We start from the raw sequence: 25,825 nt of genomic DNA, 5'->3' as shown, positions 1-25,825 counted from the left end.
GCAGAAAACATGAGCAGTGACATAACGTTTCCACTCTTGTTGTACAGGACAGATGAAGGTGATACACAGTACCCAGTGGTATTTACCTGATCCTATCAAATTTCCTCTTGACGGGCTCTTCTTTGTACATACGAGTGCCATAAAAATACCAGTAGAGGGCTCCATTGCCATCTTGCCCCAGTGGTTCCACCCTGAGGCTGTCTGCATCCAGGCCCTGAGGGACAGTGGGGGTGGGGACTTTACATTTTTTTATAAATCATGTGTAGGACTGTGTTTTTAAATCATCAGTGGGTGATGTAATTTAGTCCTTTTAGCCTACACAGCTGTAAACCACACACAGATAAAGCGCTTTCATTATCTCACTGAGTGCCTTTATTAATTGAATGTGATAAATTGGCTTTAAAAAATCTTATCTCATGACAAAGGCAAATATATGACAAGAAAACTATACTGACAGACAACACAGGGATAAAACTGTCATGTTACGATTAATCACAACTTTGTTAATGCTAGGACATACATTTATGAATATTGATTACAATACAGGAGGTTACCCTTGTTAGACTGCTTGTTTAAATTAATATAAAATGAAGAGGTATGGGTACTTCCCTGACCCATACCACATCCCTCCACCAACTTTAATGAAAATCCATTCCGCTGTTTTTGTGCAATCTTGCATACAGACTAATGCAGCCTCGATAGAGCTGTTGCAAAGCTCTAAATCCCAGTATCATTGCTGACAATTAAATGGCTTGGATTTCAATTGACAAAAATGGAGTTGTAATGAAAACAAAAATGGTCAGGTTCGTTTAGCTGATCCTTGTGAGTGTCGTACCTTCAGCAAGTCGAAGACATCAGCAGCATCCAGACGGTAATCACAGAGCCGGTGCAGCAGTTCCACCTGAGTGCGAGGGGGGAGATTCTCGAAGGGCCCCTCTCTAAGTGGGTTTGGTTTCCCCTCTTCCAGTTCCCACCGGTAGCTAATGATGTCGTCCAGGTAACTGCTGAACGCCTCAGGGCTGAGGAGCCGAGCAAAACAGCAGGAGAGATTGACAGAGTGAGAAAAGGCAGGTGCAACTTGTTTCACGACCACCAAAATGCACAACTTTAAACAAGATGGAATATTTTTAAAGCGGATGAAATATCTTTAAATAAAATAATTATTTTGCCCCACATGGCAACATAGAACATTTATTGAAACTAACTAACTGTATACCTTGCACTAAATATACCTGTCTCCTTGCACTGTGTACCCTATACAACACTCCGCTCCATATACTGGAACATTTAATTCTCATCATATGTGATATGTGTTAATTTAAACCATATTGATATTATATATCATTTTATACAATAATATTGTCTGTCTATATACACATATTTATACATGTGTACATGTTATTATTATTATTATATTATTATTATTACTACTATTATTATTATATATACTGTTGCTGCCATTATTACTATATACTGCTATTATATTGGTATAATTACTATCTATATAAATATATATTATGTTATATTATATACTATATATTATGTTATATTATATACTATATATATATATATATATACTGTACTATTTTTATATACTGTCTAACAATAACATTACCATCATATCATCAGTACTATTACCATCATATTGCCACTGCACGTTATCTTATCTACCTATTCATCTTGTGTTTCTGTTTTTATTCTTTCTTCCTCAATATTTTATTTTATTCTATTGTATTTTATTGTATTCAAATATACCAGCTGCTATGACGACTTAATTTCCCTTCGGGGATCAATAAAGTAATCTATCTATCTATAAGACGCAACTGGTTAAGTTGATCGTCACTCTTTGTTTGGTTTGGTGTGAATAAAAACTTGAGGTAGTGTAATGATTGAAGCAAGTCTGCGTTGAATACATTGCTTTTTTATTTCTTATATATTAATTTTTTTAGTGTAGAGTGTTTTTTTTGAAGCAGTACTGTTGATGACAAGTTAAATAGTAGGCTCATTCAGTGTGCTTGATACGATATGCAAATAAATATCACTTAAATGTGATTAAAACATCTTGTTGTTATTTTAGGTCTTCGGATATTTGTATTCATTTTTATTTGACCCAAACATTGAGGCAAGCACCCACCCAGAGCCCCGTTCAGCTCAAGGTTTCTTCTTGTCACTGCCACTGAGTTCTAGCTCATAGAGAAATGTGGAGTCTCTGTAAATAATATTATAAAAAGTACTGTCTACGGCTACTAAGAGCCCTGAGATGACTTATCATGGAGCTATATAAATAAAACTGAATTAACTTGATAAAAGAAATTACTGTTATAAAGTCATCATGAACATAACAATCTACTAACTTCAAATTAGGATGGTTAAAGTTCATTTTAAACAATAACAAAGAATCCACACAGACAGAGGTTTTTTTTTGGTTCATTGGGATCTGTCAGTTCAGATAAATCAACCCAATTCAATTGCAAATGCTGTGCGCACATTGAAAAGCCAACACTAGGTTTCAATATCAACTCACGCACCATTGTAACAGATTGGTTTAGAAACAAAGTTCAAACGAAACAAAGTTCAAACAACCTCATTGAGATGGAGTTTCTTTCAAGTGAGCTGATAAGTAAATGCGGGTTCTGGTTCAGGTCTAACAGATTAACCTGTAACTTTCAGTTCAAGCTCTGATTAACAGAACAAGTGCTCGGGGCAGTGGTGAGCATCTACGTAACAGCAAAGAGAAAATGGGACAGAACATATGGCCTATCTTGAAAGAGCAGTGTGCGCTTTTCACAAAGCCTCCCCTTCTCACTTCCCATCTTTTCTTTTCTATCCCTCATTCTCTCTCCAGCATCCTCCCTCCCTCCTCCCCCAACTGCTCCGGCAGAGCGTTTAACATGTGTGGATGAAAAGGGCAGCCCTGTGAAAGGCCAATGCTGAGCAGCCACCCCCAGGATGCCAGTGCCTGTCCAGTCCAATAAAGCAGGTTGTCGTCCTGTTAGCGGCTCCCTGGACAAGAAAACTGTATCATTCCAGCCTCTCTGTTTATCACTTAAGTGGCGGTATGCTACTTTCTAATTACGGTCTAGAGCAGGAGGGGGATACACGGGGAAGCCCCATGTGAGACGAGGCAGTTGTATATTTGAATAACAGCCTCTGCAACATACTCACTTTCTCCTATTATTCGATCAGATAGAGAAATACAGATTGTAGGGCTGTGCAGTTCCTATATTTCAAAGAGGAAGTAAAACTTGATTTCACCACAGATGTTGACTCACACAGTATGAGTTAATTCTGACTACTCAGCGAGTCATGTTGCCAGTGACTCAATCTTTCTTTAAGGGGTGGGTGCTATGACTAATTTTCTTCGATGGAAATATAGGTTTTAGCTTGGCAGCTATAAATCAATTTGGTTTTTTCCACTGTGCATCTGAGTCTATTAAGAAATAACATTCTCACTCAGTGTACTAGTCCTGACAGAGGTAAGCCTTTGACCCACGTCTCCTACGAAAAATGTAACAATACAAGTCAGAAAAGGTTGAGAACTGATTTAGGGACATCAGCACAGAGGGATCTGTACCATTTTCACTCCTTCTACCTCATGATGCATCGGCAACCAGGAAACTTCCTCATTCTTTTGTCTGAACACATGCTTATATTTGAGTGAGTTATTGTTTTTTATACATACATTTACACACAAAACACTTGTCACCTTTACTTTTGTATTTTACTCAAATTATTGACAAAGGGAACTTAAAATACAATGATATATTGACGTTAGATTTGATACTTACATGATGTCAGTGCGCTGATAGCATCCCTGCAACAGACAGGCAATGAGGTCCCCAAGGAAGTCCAAGTCCTGCTCTGACAGGGCTTTCTCCAACTCCTAGACAAAACAAAAGAAACACAAGGGTCAATGCAACTATGAACAACTAACTTATATTTAACAGAGCAGAGAATAAAGGTGCAAATGTATAACATGTTCCCAGATCCACAAGGACTAAGTCTTTTAATAAAGTAAAAGCATTAAGACCATTATGGCCACAGGTGATATTTGATGTATTAAACCATTGTTATTAATTATCAGGGCTGCCCCATGAAAGTCAAACGATTCAAATCACAAGGCACAATGTTTTTTATTTTGGTCTCTCACCATGCAGAATCCTTACAGTCTGAGTAATGATACATCAGCAACAACATTAGAACAGTTAGCGGTTATAATGCTGTGGCTGATCTGTGTATATGTGTGTGTAAAAGAAAGGGAACTTAATAAGATGTGAGTTGATGCATCAAAAGTAAAAGAGTGTTGCTATCAGTGTGAGGTAAGCTGGCAGAGGTAGACGGCAGGAGGGATGGTTGGAATTTGCAACTTGTCTGAGTGGGGTTTCTTGGTTTGCCAGTGGCTGCTTGGCTGGAGCTGAGGTTCAAGTTCAGCCATGACCCCTCTCCTGTCTGGCTTTGTGTTTCAGCCATTCAGGTTTTATGAAGCGGCAGTAACCAGCCGAGCAAACTCTAAAAGACCTGAAAGCACCGAGGAGAGATGGCAGGCAGCAGGGGCCTGGAGCTGCAACACAGCCGTGCCCCCTCCTCCCCTCTGCTGACCAACCCCACACAGCTCCCCACATGGCCTCCCAGCATGCAATTCTCTCTCCAATGATACCCACCAGAGAGGCTCTGTAGTAGAACGAGAGAGCAAAAAGAAAGGGAACAGGAGACTGAGATGGCAGAAATGCTAAGCGCTTCATCAGGCAAGTGCCCATTTTACTTGTAGCTCCATTTTGCATCCTGCTCTCTAGTTAGAGATCAAATTCAAACCTTAGCTGCTTTCAGACATTGACTGAACTCCGCAGTTCTTCCACATTTTCTAAGGAGGCGGTGTATGTGTGAAGGCAAATGGCAGAGTGAGACGCACGGCCGTCTCTGTGGACTTTCTCCACCTGATATAATGTCCGTAGAAATCCAGTAGAATCCGATATATGAACACAGCACAGGACCTCCCACTGGATTCAGCATGCTCAAGTGGGTGGGGTGATGATGCTTGTAATGTGCGACAGACGCAAAAATAAAAAAACTAAAACAAATATCTCCCGGTGAAAAGGCGGTGTTATACACGTAGAAGACACCGGTGAAGATTTCAAGAGAGTTTGTTGTAATAAGAGCTGACGACGATGTCTGCGTGTTGTCATGTCAAAATCATGTGATCTCTGCAGTGGAGTTATTACGTCACTTCCTGCCTCTGCCTGCTGCTGGTCCACCACTCGCCTGAATAATGCGGAGGATTTGTTGCTGTTTTGTACGCGTCTGTGCAGAGAAACTCCCACTGTGTTGTGCATGTGTGCAAGACAAACTCTGTAGCCAATTCTTGGGATTTTATCCGCAGGTCACCTCTGAAAAAGGCTTTTGTGACTGATCTCCGTCTAGTGACAAATCCAAACTGCCTGTATGGTTTCTATAGTCTGTCCACTCTCTTCTCTCCTCACTCTGCCTCTCAACAGAGGAACCTGGGTGAGCTCAGGAGGTCACTAAAGGTCAGCATACACACCTCCTGGCCATGTAGAGGGGCGGAAGCTAGGAGCCAGCAAGTCAGCGCAATGAAAAACAGGAGCTGACGGACAGAAAGGAGGTTAAAGAAAGAAGTTGAAAAACAGGACAGGATGAATATTTGTGCTTAAGATTACAAAACGAAATAAGAATGAAGGAGACACTCGGGACAACTTGCTCCTGCTTCTGAGAGAAGCTACAATGGTACCAGAAGAGTGAGTTTGATGGCAGCAGTCTCATGACTCGACGAAAGAACTGTTTATTAGGTTTTATGAGAACATTCTATAAAACCAATTTAAAAGCCCTCGGATCAACATGTTGACAATGGTTAAGACCCGTAGATATAATCAACAACAAGATTTCTACAAGAAGCCTGGGATTATTGTATTGGTGTATGCCTGTGAGCGTTAGGTTAGGAGCACACCAGATCATGACACATGACGTTTTATATTTTCAATACAAATTACAATTTGCCATGGTAACGATGCTCACACATAAAGTCAACTCAAGCAACAATACAATTTGGGGATCGATTAATGTTAAACCTTGTCGTTGGTGACTGCACCCATTATGTTGGCTGCCAACGTGCATCACAAATAAATAAGTGTTCTATTTAATCTATTAAAAAATATTGGATAATACAAAACTGTAAAGGAACATATTAGCAGCCGACAGGTATAGCAGACAGAGGCAGTAAGTGATGCATCAACTCCGCTGCAGAGATCACGTGATTTTCTTTGCAACAAACAGACACTGGCGTCAGCTCTTATCACCACAAACTCTTTTGACATCTTTGTCTGTGTCTTCTGTGTGTACGGGAGATATTAGTTTTCTGGTATTAGTTTAGTTTTTTCTTTTTTTGCATCTGTCAGGTGTAAGAAGTGCCATCAACCCCCCACTCGCTTGCAGTGGGGGGCTGCTGTGTTCACACATCGACTTCTCCTGGATTTCTATGGACATCACACCAGGCAGAGAAGGTCCACAGAAACTGCGGAGCGTTTTTCTGGTTTTGATAACTGGGTCATGTTTGTTTTGAAGTGGTGGAGACTTCTGCAGATAATTCGGCATAGAAAGAATTCTTACTAGGAGAAGTTGACAGTGGTGAAGACGATGCCTGAGATCTTATACTACTTAATGTCACCAAGCATTCTTTAGTTTTTAAGAACATTTTTGGCTATTTTTCCTTTATTGATAGGACAAATAAGCAACCAGGGGAAGATACAAAGCAAAGGGACCCAATTTGGAGCACAAACTTGTGGCTGCTGCAGAGGACTCAAGCCTCAGTATGTGGGGTGCATACCTAGCCAGGTGACTTACCGAGTGCCCTACTTTTGTTAATGTTTTGATTGAGAAACCCAATTGTATGTGCTTTTAAACAGTTCCTAATGTGAATACATGACTCATGGCTTGTTCAGATGTGTATATGTTATCCACCTGGAGAGCTCTGTCAAAGCCAGGGAGCTCTGATTATTAAATAATTATAGAAAGATGGTACTTCTAGATACAAATACATGTACGCAGGATGCAGAGAGATACTTTGTCACACTCCCTTCCACTTCCTGGTACCATGTCAGATAACTTGTGGGCCAGAGTGCGCCATCGATCAGAGACAAACTGCACTTTGATCACACTTCGAAAAAAGCTGGGGGCCACAGCTGGGGGAAGAGTGGCGGGTTGAGTACAGCACAGCAGAGTGGAGAGCTTGCTACAGCCCCTGGATTAACACCATCCCACTCCACCTTTGATGTGCAACACAGCATCTCAGATGGCAGAGGGAAGGGGAATTAATGTGGTGACTGTGCCCTTTCTTCAGCCATCCATCCAGCCGGTCATTTCTTCTGGTGCTAACAAACACTCAGCTTGATGAAGGGCTGCAGGGACAATCCACTGCAGCTGGATATGTCCTGTGGGAAACCTTTCCCCTCAATAACCACATACACTTCAAGGACACAACTCATAACCTTTGACCAACAGTCAACAACACACAAAAACACATCTATGCCAAAAGATATTCATGCAACTGTCTCAGCAGAATGAACACAGCTCCCTACTTAGGCTGCTTAACATTAATGATCAATGGGACTCAGAGATAAGAGAGCTGAATCAGTGATAAGCTACAGAGTAGAAATCGCAGATCCAAGCGGTCAGATTTATCACTGAGCTACCGCTGTGCACATTCATATTCACACAAGCTGATGCAAAGATTGGTGGGTGAGTAAAGGCTTAGTCAAAAAGGTGTGTCATCACCACAAGCCCCTCTGTGGGCCTGGCTTGAAATCAGCAGTTCACCCTTAAGGTATTTTCCACTTCTCTCACCCAACTCCCCTGCTGTTCCTCTCTCTGCTTCTCTCACTGGCTTAACCTCTTATTCCTCCCTTCGACACCATTTTCCTCCCCCTGTCCTGCTGCCCAGTGTCTATGAGGGCCTCTGAGGCATTCTATTATTCCCCTGACAACACCCTCACTCCCCACTCCACCCCATTCTTTTCCTCTCTCCGTCTTCCTTATCTCTCCTCACCCTACACACAGGGCCCTTACTTCAGCCAGTTGTTGGCTCCACTGTAGCTGGGGACACTACAGAATTTTAAATAATAAATAAAGATTTGATTAGCATTGAATCTTCCAAAGTGATTCAACAGCATGGGGAAAACACATCAGCTGAAAACAACACACCTACAATTCTTTGAGGTATCTATTCAATAAAACGACACACAGCGTGAGAAGTAACACCTGTGATGTTAACTCAATTGGCCACTTGTCTTTTTCTATCGCCTCGAACTCTCTAAATATCTTCATCTGTGTCTTCTGACACCAGTTTTTCATCCAGAGATATGTTTTTGTTTGGTTTTTTTTCATTGTTTCGTGACTCGTGTTCGAAGCATCATCAACCCCACACTCACTCGCAGTGAATCCAGCGGGAATCCTCTGCTGTCTTCTCACATCAGATTCTCCGGACTTTCTGCTGACTTTATACTAGGGAGGCAGGGAGAGTCTGCACATAATCCGGAGACTCTCACTCGGACATTTGTGTTCACACACGCTCCTTCTCTAGAGAAAGTGTGGTGTTCGGTGCATGTCTGAAAGCAGCTCTGGTCACACATAGGCCCCAGTCAGACCTGGTAGTAACATTCGTCTGGGGTAATCTGATCACAAGTGGACGGCTTTAATTACAGGTGTAATGCACCCAAAACACAATATCAATGTAGTTGAGATTTGATCCCTCAGACCACTAAGACCACGTTAAGACCTGGTATTAACATCTGTCCAGAAAAAAATCATGCTACTTGATAAAAAAAATTTAAAAATCCAGCAGAGAACTGATATGTATATAAGTGTGTGACATTTTGTGCAGCTTGATTGAATTTTGGAGGACTGTTGGACTTTGGTGGAGGTATGCAAGTTAAGATGTATAGCCAGCTTTTCAAAACAGCACAACAGCTAAATGCAATCTTGTCACATGACAAGTGTCTCAAAATCCTTTTTTTATTTTATAAGGTTAAGGTAAATGTTAAAATAAATAAAGAACACATGGACAGTTTGTCAAAGTGAAAGAAACTGGAAGCTCTCAAATGAAGTTAATAATGTGAGTGGCAGTCTGCTTCTAATATCCTCTAACCTAATAGGAAATCTCATGATACAGAGGCACGATTCAAGACTTAATTTCATTCAGGGATTGACAGAATCAGCACATGAAATCAAAAACAACTAGCTGGCAGAGGTTGTCTTACCTCAAGCAGAGGTCGTCTTACCTCGATTAAGTTAGAAGGCTTTCTATAATATATCTCTTATATTTTCCATCAAGGTACAAACCAATTGAAATGTCAAAAAGGACATCTTTACCTCCCACCAGAATTTGGCTGTCAAAATACTCAGGATGAAAATGCTTGTCTCAGCCATTGCTCTCTCACATTCGATGTTCCATCTTCTTTTATAGGTGAGTATTCATTTAGGTTACATCCATTACTAATACATTTTCATTTTGAAACTGTGTTGAAAACACAAGCATTTAGCTCCATATCTGAAGTCATCCATGTGGTCTATACTAATACAACTTAAAATGAGTATACACTTCATGTACACTTGGCACAATTGGTTTAACAGTTACATAAAATATTACAAACGAGAAACAAAATTGGTGAAAAGTAGAATGTGGAATTTATTTTCTTGGAACGGTTAAGTATAAGGGTATAATCTTAAGCAAAATCTTACCTTCACCACTTGCTGTCATGTTGTGACTGACAAAAAACAAACACGAAACGAATGTGGATGACTGTGATTGTGACATTGATTAGACTATGTCTGTTTCTACTTCACCAATCTACTTTCTACTACAGTTTTCAAACTTAACATAGCCAACAGCCTTTCCAAACTTGCAGTTTAAGGTGCTCAAAAGCCAGGCCTGAACATAGCAACAGTGATGCATTTTAAAGGAAAATGTAGTAGTGTGGCCTAAAGGCTGACAGTGTGAACATGTATTGTATCTGAAAGGGTGAACTTGTGTCACTCAAACCCTAAATTGCAACCCTCCCACAGCCATAGTTACTGAATGCTATTAGATGTAAATGGTTTGTATTTATTCTAGTCTTGATGACCACTCAAAGCACTTAACAGTACAATTTGTCATTCACCCATTCACACACCCATACATACAGTGCATCTATCAGCAGCACTTTTTTGTTCTATGAAGGGCAACTCGGGGTTCAGTTTCTTGCCCAAGGACACTTTGGCATGCAGATGGGGAAGATTGGGGATCGAACTACCGACCTTCTTGGGGGTTGGAGGACCAGCGCTCTACCCCTCAGCCACAGCTGCCCTGATAATTATTTAATGATATTAAGGATTCAAGGAGTTTTTATTGTCATAACCACCACATGTACAACATACAGTGGAAACGAAATTGCAAACACCAAGCCTAAGATGAATCTCACACAGAAGAACTAAACACCAGGTTTCTGTTTGATGAGAGCATGGCTAATGTTAAGGACCTCACTGGAGTTTGTGAAAGCAATGAGATATCTAGGTTAAACTGATGTAAAAAGACCTCTGTCTTCAAGGCAGAGCACACCATCTCTATTTGCAGATAAAAGTGAAATGTGATTTTCTCAGTGTACAATAAAGACCCTCATCGTGTGTCAAATTAGATCTGCAGAGAGGAAGAGAGAGAAAAGCTTTAGTAAACTGCATGAAATTTGTGTTTGACCAATGCAAGCTGCATGTGACATGAGAGGGAGAAAAAAGGCTATGATAAGCAGTGCAGCTCCAAGGTTGTGGCAGATCCACAGAGCCTGTAGTATCAGGGGGTTGGCCTCTGGCTACCTTCACAGCAAACACTTTCCATGTCACTGCTGTTAACAGCTCCTCCGGGGTCTATATCACCAACAGTTGGAGGATGTATGCACGGATAGCTTGAGGGGGAAGGGAGGCCTGTTTGTTGTGTAAAGGCTCCTCTCTTCCTCTCCTTTGCCTCTTTCTTTATTTCTTCCTCCCCCACTCCCCTCCCACTTTCAGCTCACACATGGTTCCTCCAGGAGCCATCATCTGACAACACCCTCAACCCCCACACGTAACCACCTCCTGCCACATGACAAACATGCACACACAGCCATAACACCACAGGAAAACACCCACGCATCCTCAGGATGTATTGTTGATCTGATGAGAGGAAAGCATCAGCATCTTTGAGTTACTGCCAGACACTTTTGACTGACTGTATCAAAACGAGAACTTGTTGGCTGGTTTGCCTTACAGTTATTCCTGATCTTCAATATGTTTGAGGTAGAGTGAAGAGTGGAGTCCTCTACATCTGCCTTAACAAGTATCGTGAGGCATCAGAACCGCCAGACAAGGACACCGTTTGCTGAGATGCATCATGCTAAGAAGAGGAATGACTACAGGTTGGGCTTTATGAGCTGCACTATGATGTGGGAACAGTAAATATATCTCATACATGAAAACTGTAAGGTCAGTTTCAGCTTTTAGCTGACTTTTATTACATTATCAATTTCATGGCCAAATGGGGAAGATGACTGGGCTGTAATGGAAGAGATGGTGGACAGATCCTTCCAGAGTCAAGCTCTCTCCACAAAGACAGAGAGGCTTTGCCTTGGCATGGCCCTCTGGCTGTGTAGGTGAGGATCATTAAGGACAGGAGATGGAGGCCACCCGACGCAGCAGCAAGCATGTCTCATACTTCCACTGCCGACTCGGAGGAAGTCACATCATCAACTTCCTCATATAGAATGAAGGTTCCTACTTCAGCTAACATCTGAGCGGTCCCATTCTCTACATTAGTGTGTGTGCACAAACCCGCACAGAGAGTTGTAGTCTGCCTCATCTCCATGAGAAGATTCCTTTTCTGGGGTTTTTTATGTTCTCAAATTATATAGCCGTCCAGACGAGGGTTTAAAGTTACAGTCTGTAGAATTTTGTGATATCCAGTGTTGAAATTTCATGTTGCAGCTGAACACCCCTCACCTCAACCTCTCCTTCCAAACATGACAAAGAAACTGTGATAGCCTTTAATTGTCCTTAAAACTCAAAAGGTGTTTAGTTTGTCCAGTCTGGACTAATGTAAAAAACATCGGCCTCCGTAGAGAGGGTCCCCTCGATGGGGTAAAGAAAACTACAATTCATACAATTTAGATGAAACGAACTAGTGAAAACATCTTGAGAATTATTCTACATTCAATTTCTGCCAATAGTTCCCTTTCACCTAAATCTTACACACTGGACCTTTAAGCTCTGTCTCAGAAATAATTTCCATCCGTACCAACGTGTCTGAAACTGCATATCACATGACCATTCACATACACTAGGAATGTGCTTGACGCAGAAATTATTAAGTATTATGTCTGCTCTGCAGTTGGTTGTTTGTTACAAAGAATATTACCAGCTAGAAACAACAATGGCAAAATGTTACTTATAGTAAATAATAACTTAAAATGCATTATCCATGTTGCATTTATCACTGGTAATTGAGTTGTAACTGATAGGACTCAAAACTGGAAGCCAATGAGGGTTTAGGGCTGCCTCATACTAGAGGATAATCGGGCCCCTTCTGACACAGGATGTGCATGTGTGAACTCGAATGTCCAAGTAAGAGGCTACGCAGTATCTACTGGCTCTCTCTGCCTATAAAGTCCGTAGAAATCCAAGAGCATCAGATGTGAAAAGACAGCACAAGATCCCCCGCTGGATTCACCGCAAGAGAGTAGGGGGTTTATGGCGCTTCGAACACATGATTTCAAAAACTAAAAGAAAACCTCCAGATGAAAAACCAGTGTCATTCACAGAGAAGATACCAAACAAGATCTTAAGAGTTTGCGGCGCTAAGAGTTTTGTCAAGAAAATGCATCTACATCTGTGCAGAGAATCTCCTGCTGCGTTGTCCATGTGTGAAAGGCTGACTGCAGGAAATTTCTGTAGCTGATTTTACCCGTAGGTCATGCCTGAAAACGTCTCTACTCAGCTGGCAATCCTCCGCATGAAAGCGTAATTGATTGTCACCATAACAATTTGTTATTCGATATATAATAAGCCTTCAGCCTTACAGATTTTTAAACCAGTTTTCCTGAATTGCCTTTCACCGTGTCACTGTAAGAGGAACAACATGCCTGTGTCAACTTTTTTCCGCCTACTCAGGCCTGATATTTCCAAATGGCAGACTAACAGGGCTGACACAACAGGCGAGGAGCAGCCCACATATTTAAGTTAATATAACCTTGTTTGACCTGCTGCTACCATGAGTTGACTCTGGATAAGTAGCAGAAAATGAATAGATGTATAGGTAGTATTTTGAAAATGAACAGTATAAATAGATATGTTGGAGTTGACAAGGCTCAGGAGTAAATAAACCAGAATTATTTTTATTTCAGCTTTTGGACTGTGGCAATCCTTGAAGGCAGTGGCAACATCTACACAACTACGTAGTGTTTAGTTTTCAAACACATCTCTGTTGCTACATTATCGGCTGTCATCCACACTGCTATGGAGTTCTCAGCACCTAGAACACTGGGGCTGTGTTGTAGTATTGATGGGCGAAAACTAAGAGGTTTTGGAACGATGACTCAAATCACTCGCATTCACTTCCCCATTGGATCTTATCAGTCAAGACTCATCTACTTGCAGTGAAGGCAAAACATCATAAACACTTATGTTCAATCACATTTCAACCCAATATTCTATCCAAAAAAAAGAAGAAATCCCATTCAACAATGTAGTTCCTTGTTCATTGTATTTTCCGTGACGAAGCAACAATCTTCAGAATAGAAGAGCTGCTTCCTGTTTTCACCGGCACCCAAATGCCCAGTGTGTGTGATTGGTCAAGTTAGATGTATTTTCAGGTGTGTAAGTATGGATGCACAGAGATTATTACTAATACCCTTGTGTGACTTGAGTTTGTTTTGGTTTAAAAACTTGTTTAAACAAGAAAACATTGAAATTTGTCATTAGAGCGCATGCCATAAACTCTCTAAAACCTTCAAGTTTCACATCCCTACTCTACATCCAGTCTGACTCAGTCAAATCTCAAGTTAGTACAGCTCAAACATTTTTTATGCCACTTTACATTTCAGTGCTCCCTTTACTTCGGATTGTTCTTTTTGTGACTTCTCTGTTTTCTATAAGAACAGACAGTAGCAAGTCCTGGAATAAATATCTTTCTTTATTGCCTCTTTTTACTGTGATGTTGAGTCACACAGACAAAAACATACATCAGTGCAACAGAAAACCCTGTTTCTCAGCAGGCTAAAAACATGAAGCAACCAGTGAGCTTTCCATGGCTCCCAATGGAGACCTGGTTTGATGAAGTTCTCATTACTGGAGATGTCGGACTCTTCTCATCTGTGTTTCATAAGCAGCCACAAACACACAGGGTGAAAAAGCAACAGCGGAGGGATGCTGCCACAGACTGGAGACAGAGAGAGGGAACCATGGGGAGCTGTAACAATGGAACTGGCTGAAACAAACCCCAGTGTATGTGCCCCTCTGCCCCCCCCACTCTGTGCACACACTCCCCATGTGAAACCATCTGATGCATGTACTGCTGCTCTCACTTGTCAATCACAATTGGGGGAGGGGCCGCAGCCTCTTGCCCTCACAGTGCACGTGAGGGAGGGAGAGAGACATGCAAAAAGGTTCTTGATCTTCTTGGGGTATTCACCAAGTGTGAAAAAGTTTTGAGGGCATTATGTATAGCCTGATCTGGAAAGGAAAGTGTCAGAGGTTGGTGTCTGTGAGGCTGTAAGAAGGGCTGAGCTGGGGATGTGTCAGTGGGTGGGACAGAGGAAGAGAAAGGGATGCGAGGGATGAGTGAACACTACAGATCTTTCAAGAGGAGGGGGGGGCTTCAATCTCTTCACTGGAAATGAAAAAAAAGATAAAACAGGCCAAGGTCGAAGGTAAAAACATTTGCAGTGGTTTTAATCATCAACCAATGATCTAAGATGACAATGTAGATATCACAGAAAAATACAAATTATTTGCTTTTGCGAGTGACACCATCTTCACGACAACAAGCCTTGGCCCTCTCATCAAAGCTTACTATTGAAGGCCAGGCAGGCGACACATAAAGTGTCTGTTATCTGCATTTATAATGCACAAAAACTGGTAATCAGCAAGAGTGTGTGTCTGTCTGAAGTTGGGCCATGACGTAGCAACATTAAAGCCTTGATCCTTTTCCCCCATTAATCCATCTTCTTTATAGACAACAGAAACAAGGACTTGCTCAGAGGCAGCATGCTCTCGCTTATTTACCAGATCTAATAGGACTAAATCTTCTTTTACAATCACACTAGGGGCTTTACAAAAAAATAGGAGCCCCCCCCCCCAGAAGGGCTGCAGCAGCAGCCGCAGCCAGCACCCAGTCAGAGTGAAGAGCCTCCACCCTCCAGGGGGAAGGGAAAGAAAGAACCACCATCTGGGGTTTAGTCATGGTGATGCCAGGGGCTGAGGCTCAAAGACAGGGGGACTGCTGGGGCTCAAGAAGGGGATGCGGCAAAGGGGTATGGGGTACTGTGCAGACTGGAAATAAGAGGGAGTAATGTAGATGAAGAGTTTGACAGGTACAAATGAGTGAGGGGGTATTTTATTGTAGCAGTAGCAGGAAAAACAGAATAAAAGCTTAAACTGTTTTCAGACATGAGAATATGCAGACATTCTCAATTTTTGCCCTGTCTGGAGCTTTCAGGTGAGGGATGCAAGCAGCAGGACATAACATATACCTTCTGCTGTGGAAATTGTGTGTTTTGGTTTGCGGCAATCTCATTGTCTTCCTTAGTTGACATCTTCACCGGCAGCTGAAATGTGTATGGCATCTCTTTTACATCTAAATATTTGTATTCTTTCTGTTTTGTTTTTCCCAGATATGCCCTTGCTCGCTGTGAATTCTTCAGACATTATCCTGCTGTATTCTCACATTGGCTAACTTGGACATTCTCTGGGCAATTTACAAGAGAGATAGCATGAAAAAAAGAATCTGAAGAACGTGCATGGCGGCTGACTCAAACATTTGCGTTCAACATTCAACCCCTCAGAATAATTTCAGTAGAGAGAATGTGGAAGTTCATGTTTGGTGCGTGTCTGAAAGCAGCAATACTACACACCCAAACAGTTTTCACTCTATTTATATATCCCATCAGGTAATGATGTGCGTGGCTTTTGTGGGTAATTATGTCATATCACCAACTCTACAAACTTACAACAATGCCTATGAAGTAAACTGTCCCACCCTAACCAGTTCAACAAAACAAACAGAGTGAAGGAGCTGCCAATTAAGTACAGCCTGAACACACCTAGAGTCCTGACATGGTCCACTCAGGAAACATGAATGAAAACATCGGTGATGGTGGATAAACGGTATGACGGGAGGAAGGAGGTCAAAAGCTCAGGAGTTACAGAGAAAAAGAGATACATAAGAAAGTTGGTACCATATAGACAATAGTAACAGAAAAATGAATAAATGAAATCGCAGAAGTGGCAACAGAAACCAGTTTTCTCCTTTAAAATCTGTCTCTGCACATCCAGTCTTTATGGTATGTATATGGATATTTTTTAGTGGATATGATAGGTTATAATCATCAAGTATGTTTCATATGGATGGAATCAACTCTGGCACGTGGGAGCAGCAGGTGCCATTCTTCTCACACCAGGGTGGCAATGACCCCCTGCCAAATGCGACAAAGTCTTCTGAGACAGGACTTAAACCAGATCTGCAGTAAAAGAACAGCTTCTCTAACCCATATGGGCCACGACTTTCAAAGTATAAATGGAACAATGTGTTAGAGCCGGAAGATGGGATTATGGGGCTTTCACACCAACATCTGCATCATGACAAACTCAAAGTGCTATATTAGTAATCTGCACATAAAAACAACAAATATACATGCCAGGTCTTGTTTAAATGCTTAGAAATTTCTATTTGATAATGTACATTATCAAAACAGCGATGTAGACGATGACAATGATGAAGACACATGGCATAGAGGCACGACAATGTGCCAAGCAGGCTGCCAGCAGAGCACGGAGTGGGGAGTTGACAGGGGAAAAGGTCCCTGTCATGAAGGGCCACGTCTGGCGATAGAGGGCACATTATTGAGGATCCAGAATCGGAGGTCTGCCGTGTGCATTAGCTGCGGGATTTCAGGCATAATTTCACAGATACATAGCCAAGAAATCAAGCATACGCCACTGGGAAAAAAAGCCAGGCAGGGAGGGGGGGATTATGTCGACCTTGGGCCTCCTTCTTGTAGATCACACTTTGCGCTTTCATACTAATGTCCTCTTGCTTCCTCACTTCTCCAGGACACTTTTCTCCACTTCCCCTCTTTCCCCTTCCCTCCCACTCATTCTTTCTTTCCTCTCCATCTCACCCACACAGCTCCCTGCTTGCAGTCGGAGGAAAGTGGAAACCAGCGACAGTGAAGTGTATCAGCACAGGAACAATGTGCAGGGGGCTGTTTTGTAAGACCAGCCAAGGAGGGTGGGGGGAGACACCATTATCACTGACCAGCAGCTGAAACAGTACCACAGCAGCATTGTTGGACTGGATCAGTGAGTTTCAACATCCACCCTGGTAGTGGTTTCATAGCGTGCAAAACACTGTGATCTCAAATGTGGCTTTAATTATAAAGGTTTCCACAATGGGGATAAGAAGGTGTTTCAGTGAAGCAATTACAGACAGACAGTCGGGAGCATCAGCCATCTTGAGTTATCTTCCCTTAAAAGACTCTTACCAAACCAACAAGATCCTAAGGCTTACACTTTTTACAACTGAGCTCCACAATCAAACTAATGCTGTGCAGGTATGTGTCCCACACCCTTCTTATGAATCTCCCTGACACCAGAGAGAAAAACTAGGAATGGAAACACACAGAAGTACTGATGTGCAGAGTTGGTTACGGCCCTCAGAGGCCACAACATCAACCCTCTGCTGGTATAACATGGGGGCCAGGTAGCAAAGCCTGATACAAGTCAGCAGCAACCAACATATGACACTGTGTCTACAAGGTAGGACTGATAGCATGTCAGGCTATTGACACCTAAGCCCAGACCAGAGTGAAATCACTCGACGCCCCCCACTCTGTCTTGACCACTGATGGCCACTTCCTGCCCCCATTCCCAACCCCTTATTCTTGAGGAATTTAACATGTATATCCACAGATAGGCCATAACTATAGCTGAACAACATCACCCAACCATTCTCACACAGCTTTAACAGCTTGTATGAGGAAGGGGAAAAATGTTGAATTATATTTGAAAGTTTTTTTATGATGTCACAATTATACTGAATGACAAGACAAATGAAGGCAAGATAAAAGGTAGAGGTAAACGAGTCAGCCAAAGTGCTACACTGGTGAGAAGTGCCCAGGCCAGCTTGTCCTGTTGCTGGTATGTGGCATTAAGCAAAACAAACATGCCTGCGTGACAACTTCCTCTTCCTTCTACAAGTTAATTACAACTGTAGTCAGCGATACTTCAGAAAACTGACAGAATCTGGCATTGTGCAGTCATGGTGGCAACACTCTGGGAACGTGCCCTTTTTACAGCATGGTATATAAGTTAGCAGATTGAGTCTGGAAGATGAGCCCTGTCCTGGAGGGCCAGTCACCATAAACCCACAGGAGACAGCTACAAAACCGACACCTACAAAGAAAGGACCCACATGCTCTACAAATTATGGATTAAGTATGTAGAGCTGCACTTGGGTTAAAAATGACTCCTTCTACCTTAGGCCATGGAATGATCAATCATCCTTTGTATAATGTTTTATCCCAAGTGTAGCTACTTGTGTGCAGCCCTCCGCTTAGTATCTGAAACGAAAAAAAAAGGATCTGAAAAAGTTTGATTGAGGTCGTCTACACTGCCTAATTTTTAATCTTCATATCAATGGCATCTGACCAAAAGCCTGCTTCAAACAATAAATTGATGGGTGCACACAGGTGTGAAAGCAGAACCCAAGAGAGAGGTCAGACATGAGCTGAACAGTCGGACTAGATGCATACTGTTTTTTCTGAATTACAATCTACCAGCTGGTTTTAACTACACACAAGAAGAATGAATGAAGCTACTGTACAACTTGGGATTTTCAACATATTATACAATTTGATCTGAAGACAAAATAGCCACACGACATGGACAACAGCCTGAGGAAATATGGCACATGGAACAGAATTGGCCATACATAAATAAGAGCTCAACTCTGAGCTTTTACCTAGATCTTTGGCAGAATAAAAAAGACTCCACAGCCAAATTAACTTTACACCAACTGGCATAAAATACATAGGATTTGTATACAACAATCTAAGAAAACACCCTGCTACAGTCAACACAAAAACACAAAGGACAGATGGAAAAACATGCTTTCTTGTTTCAAACACTGTACAGGCACTCATTATGTTGCTCAAGACACATTTTGTAATCCTGACACGTGCACTTTGGTTTATAACAATTTGTTAATAGCACATACAAATTCAAATCCATTAATAAACAAACAATAGTTTGCTTAATTCATCCTTTGTAAATGACCCATGATAACTTTACCCAGGGCTGAAAATACATGTCTAATGTGACGCCATCACAATGTGTAGGCTTAACATTTGTTTTTTCCTTACATGTGATCAGTTATGATGGATTCTAACATCGTTTCCCCACATTAAAAATAATTCTGCCCAAATGTTTAATTAGTTTACGCGTGGTCCCTTTAAAAGCCCACGAGAAGTGAGAATCAGACCCTAGGAATACATTTTGAGCCTAGTATCACAAAATAGGAAACAGGACTGACATATTGCTAAATTGAAAAAGAAACCATCCCATGCCCCAGTGGGCTTATAAATTTAATGCAGTAATTTGAGCAGGGTGCTTACACCACAAATATGTGGCAAGATTAACTCAATTTTTAGTTTCTGTATAAAGTGGAACGACAATAATCAAAGTCCTAAAGCCTTGGGTTTCTTGTCCTGTTTGCTATCTAGCCATTATTATCACTGCAGTTGCAGATAATGACAGAGAACCAGAGGAGTTATGACCTTGAACACTTGTGCACCTGATTAAGATGTCCACGCATAAGATAATTACTATATCAATCTCAATATTTCCACTAAATCCATTTGAAGGGGTGTATCCACACATGTGATGCGCTTAGTGATGCGGTTAAAGACGAATATTTCATCCACCCTCGTAAAAAAAAAATCTAATCAGGCAGTTCAACGGATCAGTTTCCCTACACAAAAATATTTTCAGTTAATCCAAACAGCAGAAAAGTAACAGCATACAACTTTCATGTAAACTAAACTCAACGCGACCCCCCCCCCCCCCCATCTGCCCTGCACCTCGTTCAATAACAAAGCGATGCCTGAGCGTGTGTTTCTCTCCGTGGAAGGAAGGGGGTGGGGATGAATGAGTGATGGAGACTGTTGATGCGTGGTGTTGACCTTACCAATTTCTTTAAAGTGCAATGATTCTTCGAAGGATTGAACAAATCTCCATTAACTCTGATGTAACACGGGGATAGATGTATATTGGAATTAACAGCTCTGTAAACTAAGAACAGATTATCAAAGAGCAGACGAGGGTGGGGGGGGGGGGGGGGTCTAACGATAAAGTTGAATTGTGAGATCGTGGTGTAATAAATTGTGTATATTCAGAAGTAGAAGGAAGCGCAGGTGGGTGGTTGTACCTCTATTACTTCTGGTAGAGCACAGATATAAGTAATAATCGTTTAAAGCGTCACTTCTTGCAGCAAAATGGGACTTGGGCGAGCAAACAATGCCTGAACAGCATCTGCGTCCCTATGGCTACTCCGAGCCAGATGGCTTGCAACTCCAAGACAATAAACTCGAGCCTCACGCCATGAACTTAACTTTATTTGATATAGAAAATACGTTTTCAATAAACTGCTGTAGTACAGTGTATTCACCGGGAACAGCCCTCAATTCAAGTCAATGTGCGACTTTTCGACCCACAAACGCATTAGTACAGTGGCACGATTGTTATCGAATTAAGATGACGATCAAGTTCCGCTTCTGTGTGTCCCTTCCCCTTCTCAAGTCTCGTGTTATCTCAATCATTTCTTATTTAGAAGAGCAGAAGTTGGGTCGCTCATCGACATAAACATGGGGCTAAAATGAAAACAAACGAACGACACATGGTTGTATTGAACGGTCAGCTCTACCTAAAAGTTACCCAAGACCAGAACAGCATTAATACACAACGCGTAGCGTTACCAAACACTTTGGACCATAACTAGACAATGAAGTTAAAGTTTTATTCACCCGATGTGACATTTATAAACTTCGACGTCCGGCAGTTAGCCCGTAAAAGCTAGCTTAAAGCGGTGCTAACGAACCTGCTAGCTCCTTACCTAACAGGATCGCCTTAGTAACGTTAACGAAGGAGAAGTTCTCGGAACGCCGCTAAGCTGGTTAACCAAACAGGACATGAAGAAATCCTGACACAAACAACTTTTCATTTCCGCCATTGAACACATTGGTGCGGCTGAAAGTAGAGCACGAGTGGAGTTTACCTCTATTTCAAAGTCGGGGAGGTTGAACGCGGTCCTGAACAGCGAGCAGAAGTGCGCTATGGCGGGGACTTCCCACCAGGACTGGACCTCCTCCACAGAAACGGTACATCCCCGGGACATGTTTGGACCGGAGGAATGGCAGGACGTTTGTTTCTCACATTAGAAAGTAGTTTCCTCGGCGGTTTATGGCGTCTCCGTAACATTACAGACACAACAACACTCGCTGCGGCCGTCAGCGACCATCGCGAGCCGGGGAGCGCGTCAATCTGTTTCTATCACGTTCACCGGGGGCCGAGCAGATGGGGAGGAACATACCACCACACGACCAGGATAGGGGGGGCGGGTTACTCAACTATAAATATTAAACTATACAGGAGCATTAAAATATTTGAAAATCCAAGCTTGTGAATCTATAATGCGAATAAACTTAAATAGTAAAAAAAAAAATACAACTGCGCTTGTGTGTTTATTGTAATAACAACAGTCTATAGTTGGCTGTACCCCACCGGGTCCATAGTATAGCAGCCGTTTAAAGGGAACAGCTGAAGAGGTTGAACTTCCACCAACCAACGGTCAGAAGCAGTCAGGTAACTGGTTCTCTCAGTCTGAGTCACTGACACTTTCATTATTTGGCTTCAGATAACTAATAAATGAATGAAATGATCTATTTCTCCACTTGAAAATAAATCTTTATTCAATCAGGCAGTCACATTGAGATCAATCTGCTTCACAGGAAAGGTTTCCCGAGAAAGAGAAACATTAACAATCAGCAACAAATCAATAAACACAATCACAATAAATGATTATTATTGCACTCACAATATTCATAAAGGTCACCACATGGGAAAACAAGACTGATATATACGTGAGGGATGTCTAAAGTTAAGCAGACACTGGGTCTTGTGCTGTATACGTGCTGGTTTTAAATGAGAGAAGAGAGCTTAGGTATTTTTGGAAGTTTTAACAACAGAGCTTTATCGATGAACACTTCTTCTCACTCCTCTTAGAATATGCAGATTAAACCATTAAGTGTTTGATTTCTCCCCCTCATTACTGTTTGTAAATAATATTGTTTTCTGTTTATTTTCTTTCACTTGTTCTTATAATTTGTCTTTTGTATTTATATGTCCGAAATAAATAAAAAGAATGAGTGAATAACATGAGTTCACTCTCTCTTCTCTTTTGTAAAGTCCATCCATCCAAGTGATAGACTTGTATATAACACTTTTCTATCCTTTCCATGCATGTGCAACGACGGTTTTCAACCAAGAATAAATCCCAATAGGCTCATTCAGCTGATCCATGTTGGGTACAGCAACATGTCAGGAACACTTTGTATTTTGTAAACATCCCTGGTGAAAGCTTTGGCCCACACACTACACAGGAGCGCCCCCTATCGCAATATGTGACAAACGCAAGCTAAAAGACAGCACTGCAGTTCTGTGACCAGTGGCCACTTTTCCTGTGAGGCTGTTTTCAGAGTTAAATGATCAATGCAAGTATGATCTATTAAATCCTGTTTGTTCTCTAAGAAAATTTAATATACCACCAGGCACTTTTCTCACTAGCTCATGTATTTGGGGTAGGGACTAAGAAACGTAATCACCTGTAGTATAAACACCAGGCCATCATCAGCCTTCAGCAGCAGAAAAAGTTTTTCTCTTGATGAATCATTCCTCATATAGCTTGCGTCAGCGCAGTAACTTGATGAATGCATTTAAATTAGCACATTATCTTGGAAAATATCAAGAAAAAAATGAAACTGCGATGTTTGCCCTAAAGGTTGGCATTAGACAAAAGGCACTGATCTCATTATAATTAAAAGCTTTTTAATACCCACAAAATTACATTATCAGATTTATAGGACATGAAAGTTGACATTTTGGCCTAAAGGTGGTGCAAGAGGAAAGCTCATGAATTCTCAATTATGAAGAGGGTCCATTACCGTGTGAGTATATTTGCTGTATTGTAAATAATATATACACATACATGCATTCTGTGTACTGTATATAATATACAGTATCTGCTGAGTAAAGTCAGTGGCAGGAGCTAAACTGGCAGCCATTTTAATTTTGGACAAAGCTATTTCTATAATGAGAGTTCCAATGAGACATCATTGCCTCATGGGTAAAAGTAAATTTGAATTATAGCACAGACACACTGCTTTGAATAGAGTTAAAGGCTTTCAAAGGCAAGGTAAAAAAAAAAAAAAAGTGAAGACACTTCTTTCTTCATAATTAAGATCCCAAGTAAAACTAAATAATGAAAACTTATAAGATGTCCTAGTAAATTGTTGACTCTGCAGGATGGAGACATGTGACCGTACTACAGAAGATCTCATAGATTAGAAGTAGTACTAGAGGAAGGGTCATGGGGATCACAAAAGGTTAAGTGGTTAAGTGAGATATTTTGCTGTAGACCAAACTCTTGAATAGAGCGTCTGATCAGCTAATATGCTCAACCTCAGGCCCAGTTGCTATAATATTGTGGCTAAATAGTGTGTAAACTGGTTTCATTTGCAATGTGTAATGAAGAATATTAAGTAGAACAAAAGTTAAAACTTTGTGCAGGGGAGGTGAGAAGCCAAATAGGCTTATCCAGATGCTTCCCCTAAATAACAGAAAGTGAAATAATATAAATGTGTGTAATGAATTCCAATGGTGTTCAGAGCTTTTCGCTTACAGTGCTGTCAGTGTCATGGCAGCTCATTCTGTAGGTCATCAGTCCCAGAGTGTGAATGTTGCTAGGTGACAGAGCATTCCAGTTTCTCCTCTGAGTGACAACAAGCTTATTGGTCCAAATTAAAACTGAAAGTAAGTAAGCTGTGAGGGAATTCAGGGAAGTGGTAGAGTGTACTGCATCTTTAAATCCAAGCTTCTCTAAACTGTGTTTATATGCAATGAGGAGAAGAGTCCACGATGAACTGTAATCATTGATTTATCAATTGGAAAATAACCGGTAATTCTCATTAACGATCTTTGTGAAATTTGAAGAATACATGCAGCCACCCTGGTCTGATCAAAACTTACACTGATGGTTATTTTTTTAGGCTTCGGTACAAACCTGACTTTGGAGATGGGGAGAAACCCAGAAATTAAATGTACCCAAATATTGGTCATTAGTATAAATTTGTGTTCACTTATTAATAATAATGAATGAATGTAATTATATACATGTACTTTTACAATGCAGGGCTTTTATTTTATTTGTTATCATCCTCATCTTCAGGAAACAAAACATACCAGGTTTTAGTTTCCTCTTGACATTTTCTCACAGCAGGTATTTTGATTTGTCAACGTAGGAAAAGCCCCAGTGTAACTAAATACAGTAATGCTTTCTGTATTTCACCCAAGACAGCCAGTTCCAGTTAAGTACAATTGAGACATAGGTAATTATATTGATTACTCCTGCACGTTTTCTGCCATGACACGTCAGATTGTCTGCTGTGGAAAATGTCCACTGAGCCACTCATGTCAAAAATTTGTCCTTATGAAATTCATCAAAAGGTGTACATTTACTGTGAGTGTGTATTTTGGTATGTCTACCAGTTTTTTTAGTACTTTCCCTCCAGTTCTGGAGCCACATTTCACCCATTTCAGTGTCCTATTGTACTTAACAAGTATCCATAAACTTCATAACAATGTGTAGATGTTTCAATTTCATTTATCATGCATTTTTTCTTCCTCTACATTTTTTCAGTCTTCAGTTATAAACATCTTTTCATTTTATAATCTAAGAAATATATATATATTTTATCCCCAGTCCAATTGTGAAAAATATGAATCTGTTGCAAAAGAGGTTGCACACGCAGTTTTATTTTTTCACCTCTTTTCCAACAGCGAATGGCCTGACCTATTAGAAAAACATCATCTTCAATTAAAGATTTTCGCAGCTGATGAGTGACATTTTCACTGATCACTCATTCTTTTTCCATTACCAGGAATCAATACATCAATCAATGCTCATGAAAAAATAGTCAAGGGGCATTGAGTGGTTGCTGTGGTGGAGATCACATGCTCTTATTGTTGATGTCCTTACATAACCTTTCCATCCTTTATGCGTCTTCTTTTAAATACTTTATAATTGTAAAATCTCCCAAATGGCGATGGTCACACTGATTTATCACAGTTAACTCAGTTGTAATTGGAAATCTATGAATACGTGTGGCATTCAGTGCATCCTGAGCTATTATGTAATATCAGGGCTGTTGAATAGAAAGCTAATTACAGATGGACAGCCTCTGCTTGTTTCTGTTCTTCTCATCTATAT

At 41.1% G+C, this 25,825-nt stretch overlaps 1 protein-coding gene across 1 annotated transcript in view; it reads right to left on the bottom strand.

Moving 5' to 3' along the window:
* The window catches only part of cecr2 (CECR2 histone acetyl-lysine reader), a 36,870-nt gene extending 15,021 nt beyond the window's left edge, over window positions 1–21,849 (bottom strand). Inside the window, exons 1-4 of the mRNA XM_020103625.2 lie at window positions 21,557–21,849; window positions 3,789–3,883; window positions 836–1,019; window positions 87–214 (exon numbers count right to left, since the gene is read on the bottom strand). Of these exons, the coding sequence (XP_019959184.1) occupies window positions 87–214; window positions 836–1,019; window positions 3,789–3,883; window positions 21,557–21,676 (527 nt within the window). The 5' untranslated portion in view covers window positions 21,677–21,849. The remainder of the gene's footprint in view (window positions 1–86; window positions 215–835; window positions 1,020–3,788; window positions 3,884–21,556) is intronic.
* Window positions 21,850–25,825: the final 3,976 nt, after the last annotated feature.

The sequence above is a fragment of the Paralichthys olivaceus genome, chromosome 7, assembly GCF_024713975.1.
Source record: "Paralichthys olivaceus isolate ysfri-2021 chromosome 7, ASM2471397v2, whole genome shotgun sequence".
NCBI classification, from domain to species: domain Eukaryota; kingdom Metazoa; phylum Chordata; class Actinopteri; order Pleuronectiformes; family Paralichthyidae; genus Paralichthys; species Paralichthys olivaceus.
Note: the sequence above shows the minus strand (reverse complement) of the source record. Positions and strands in the feature narration are given on the sequence as shown.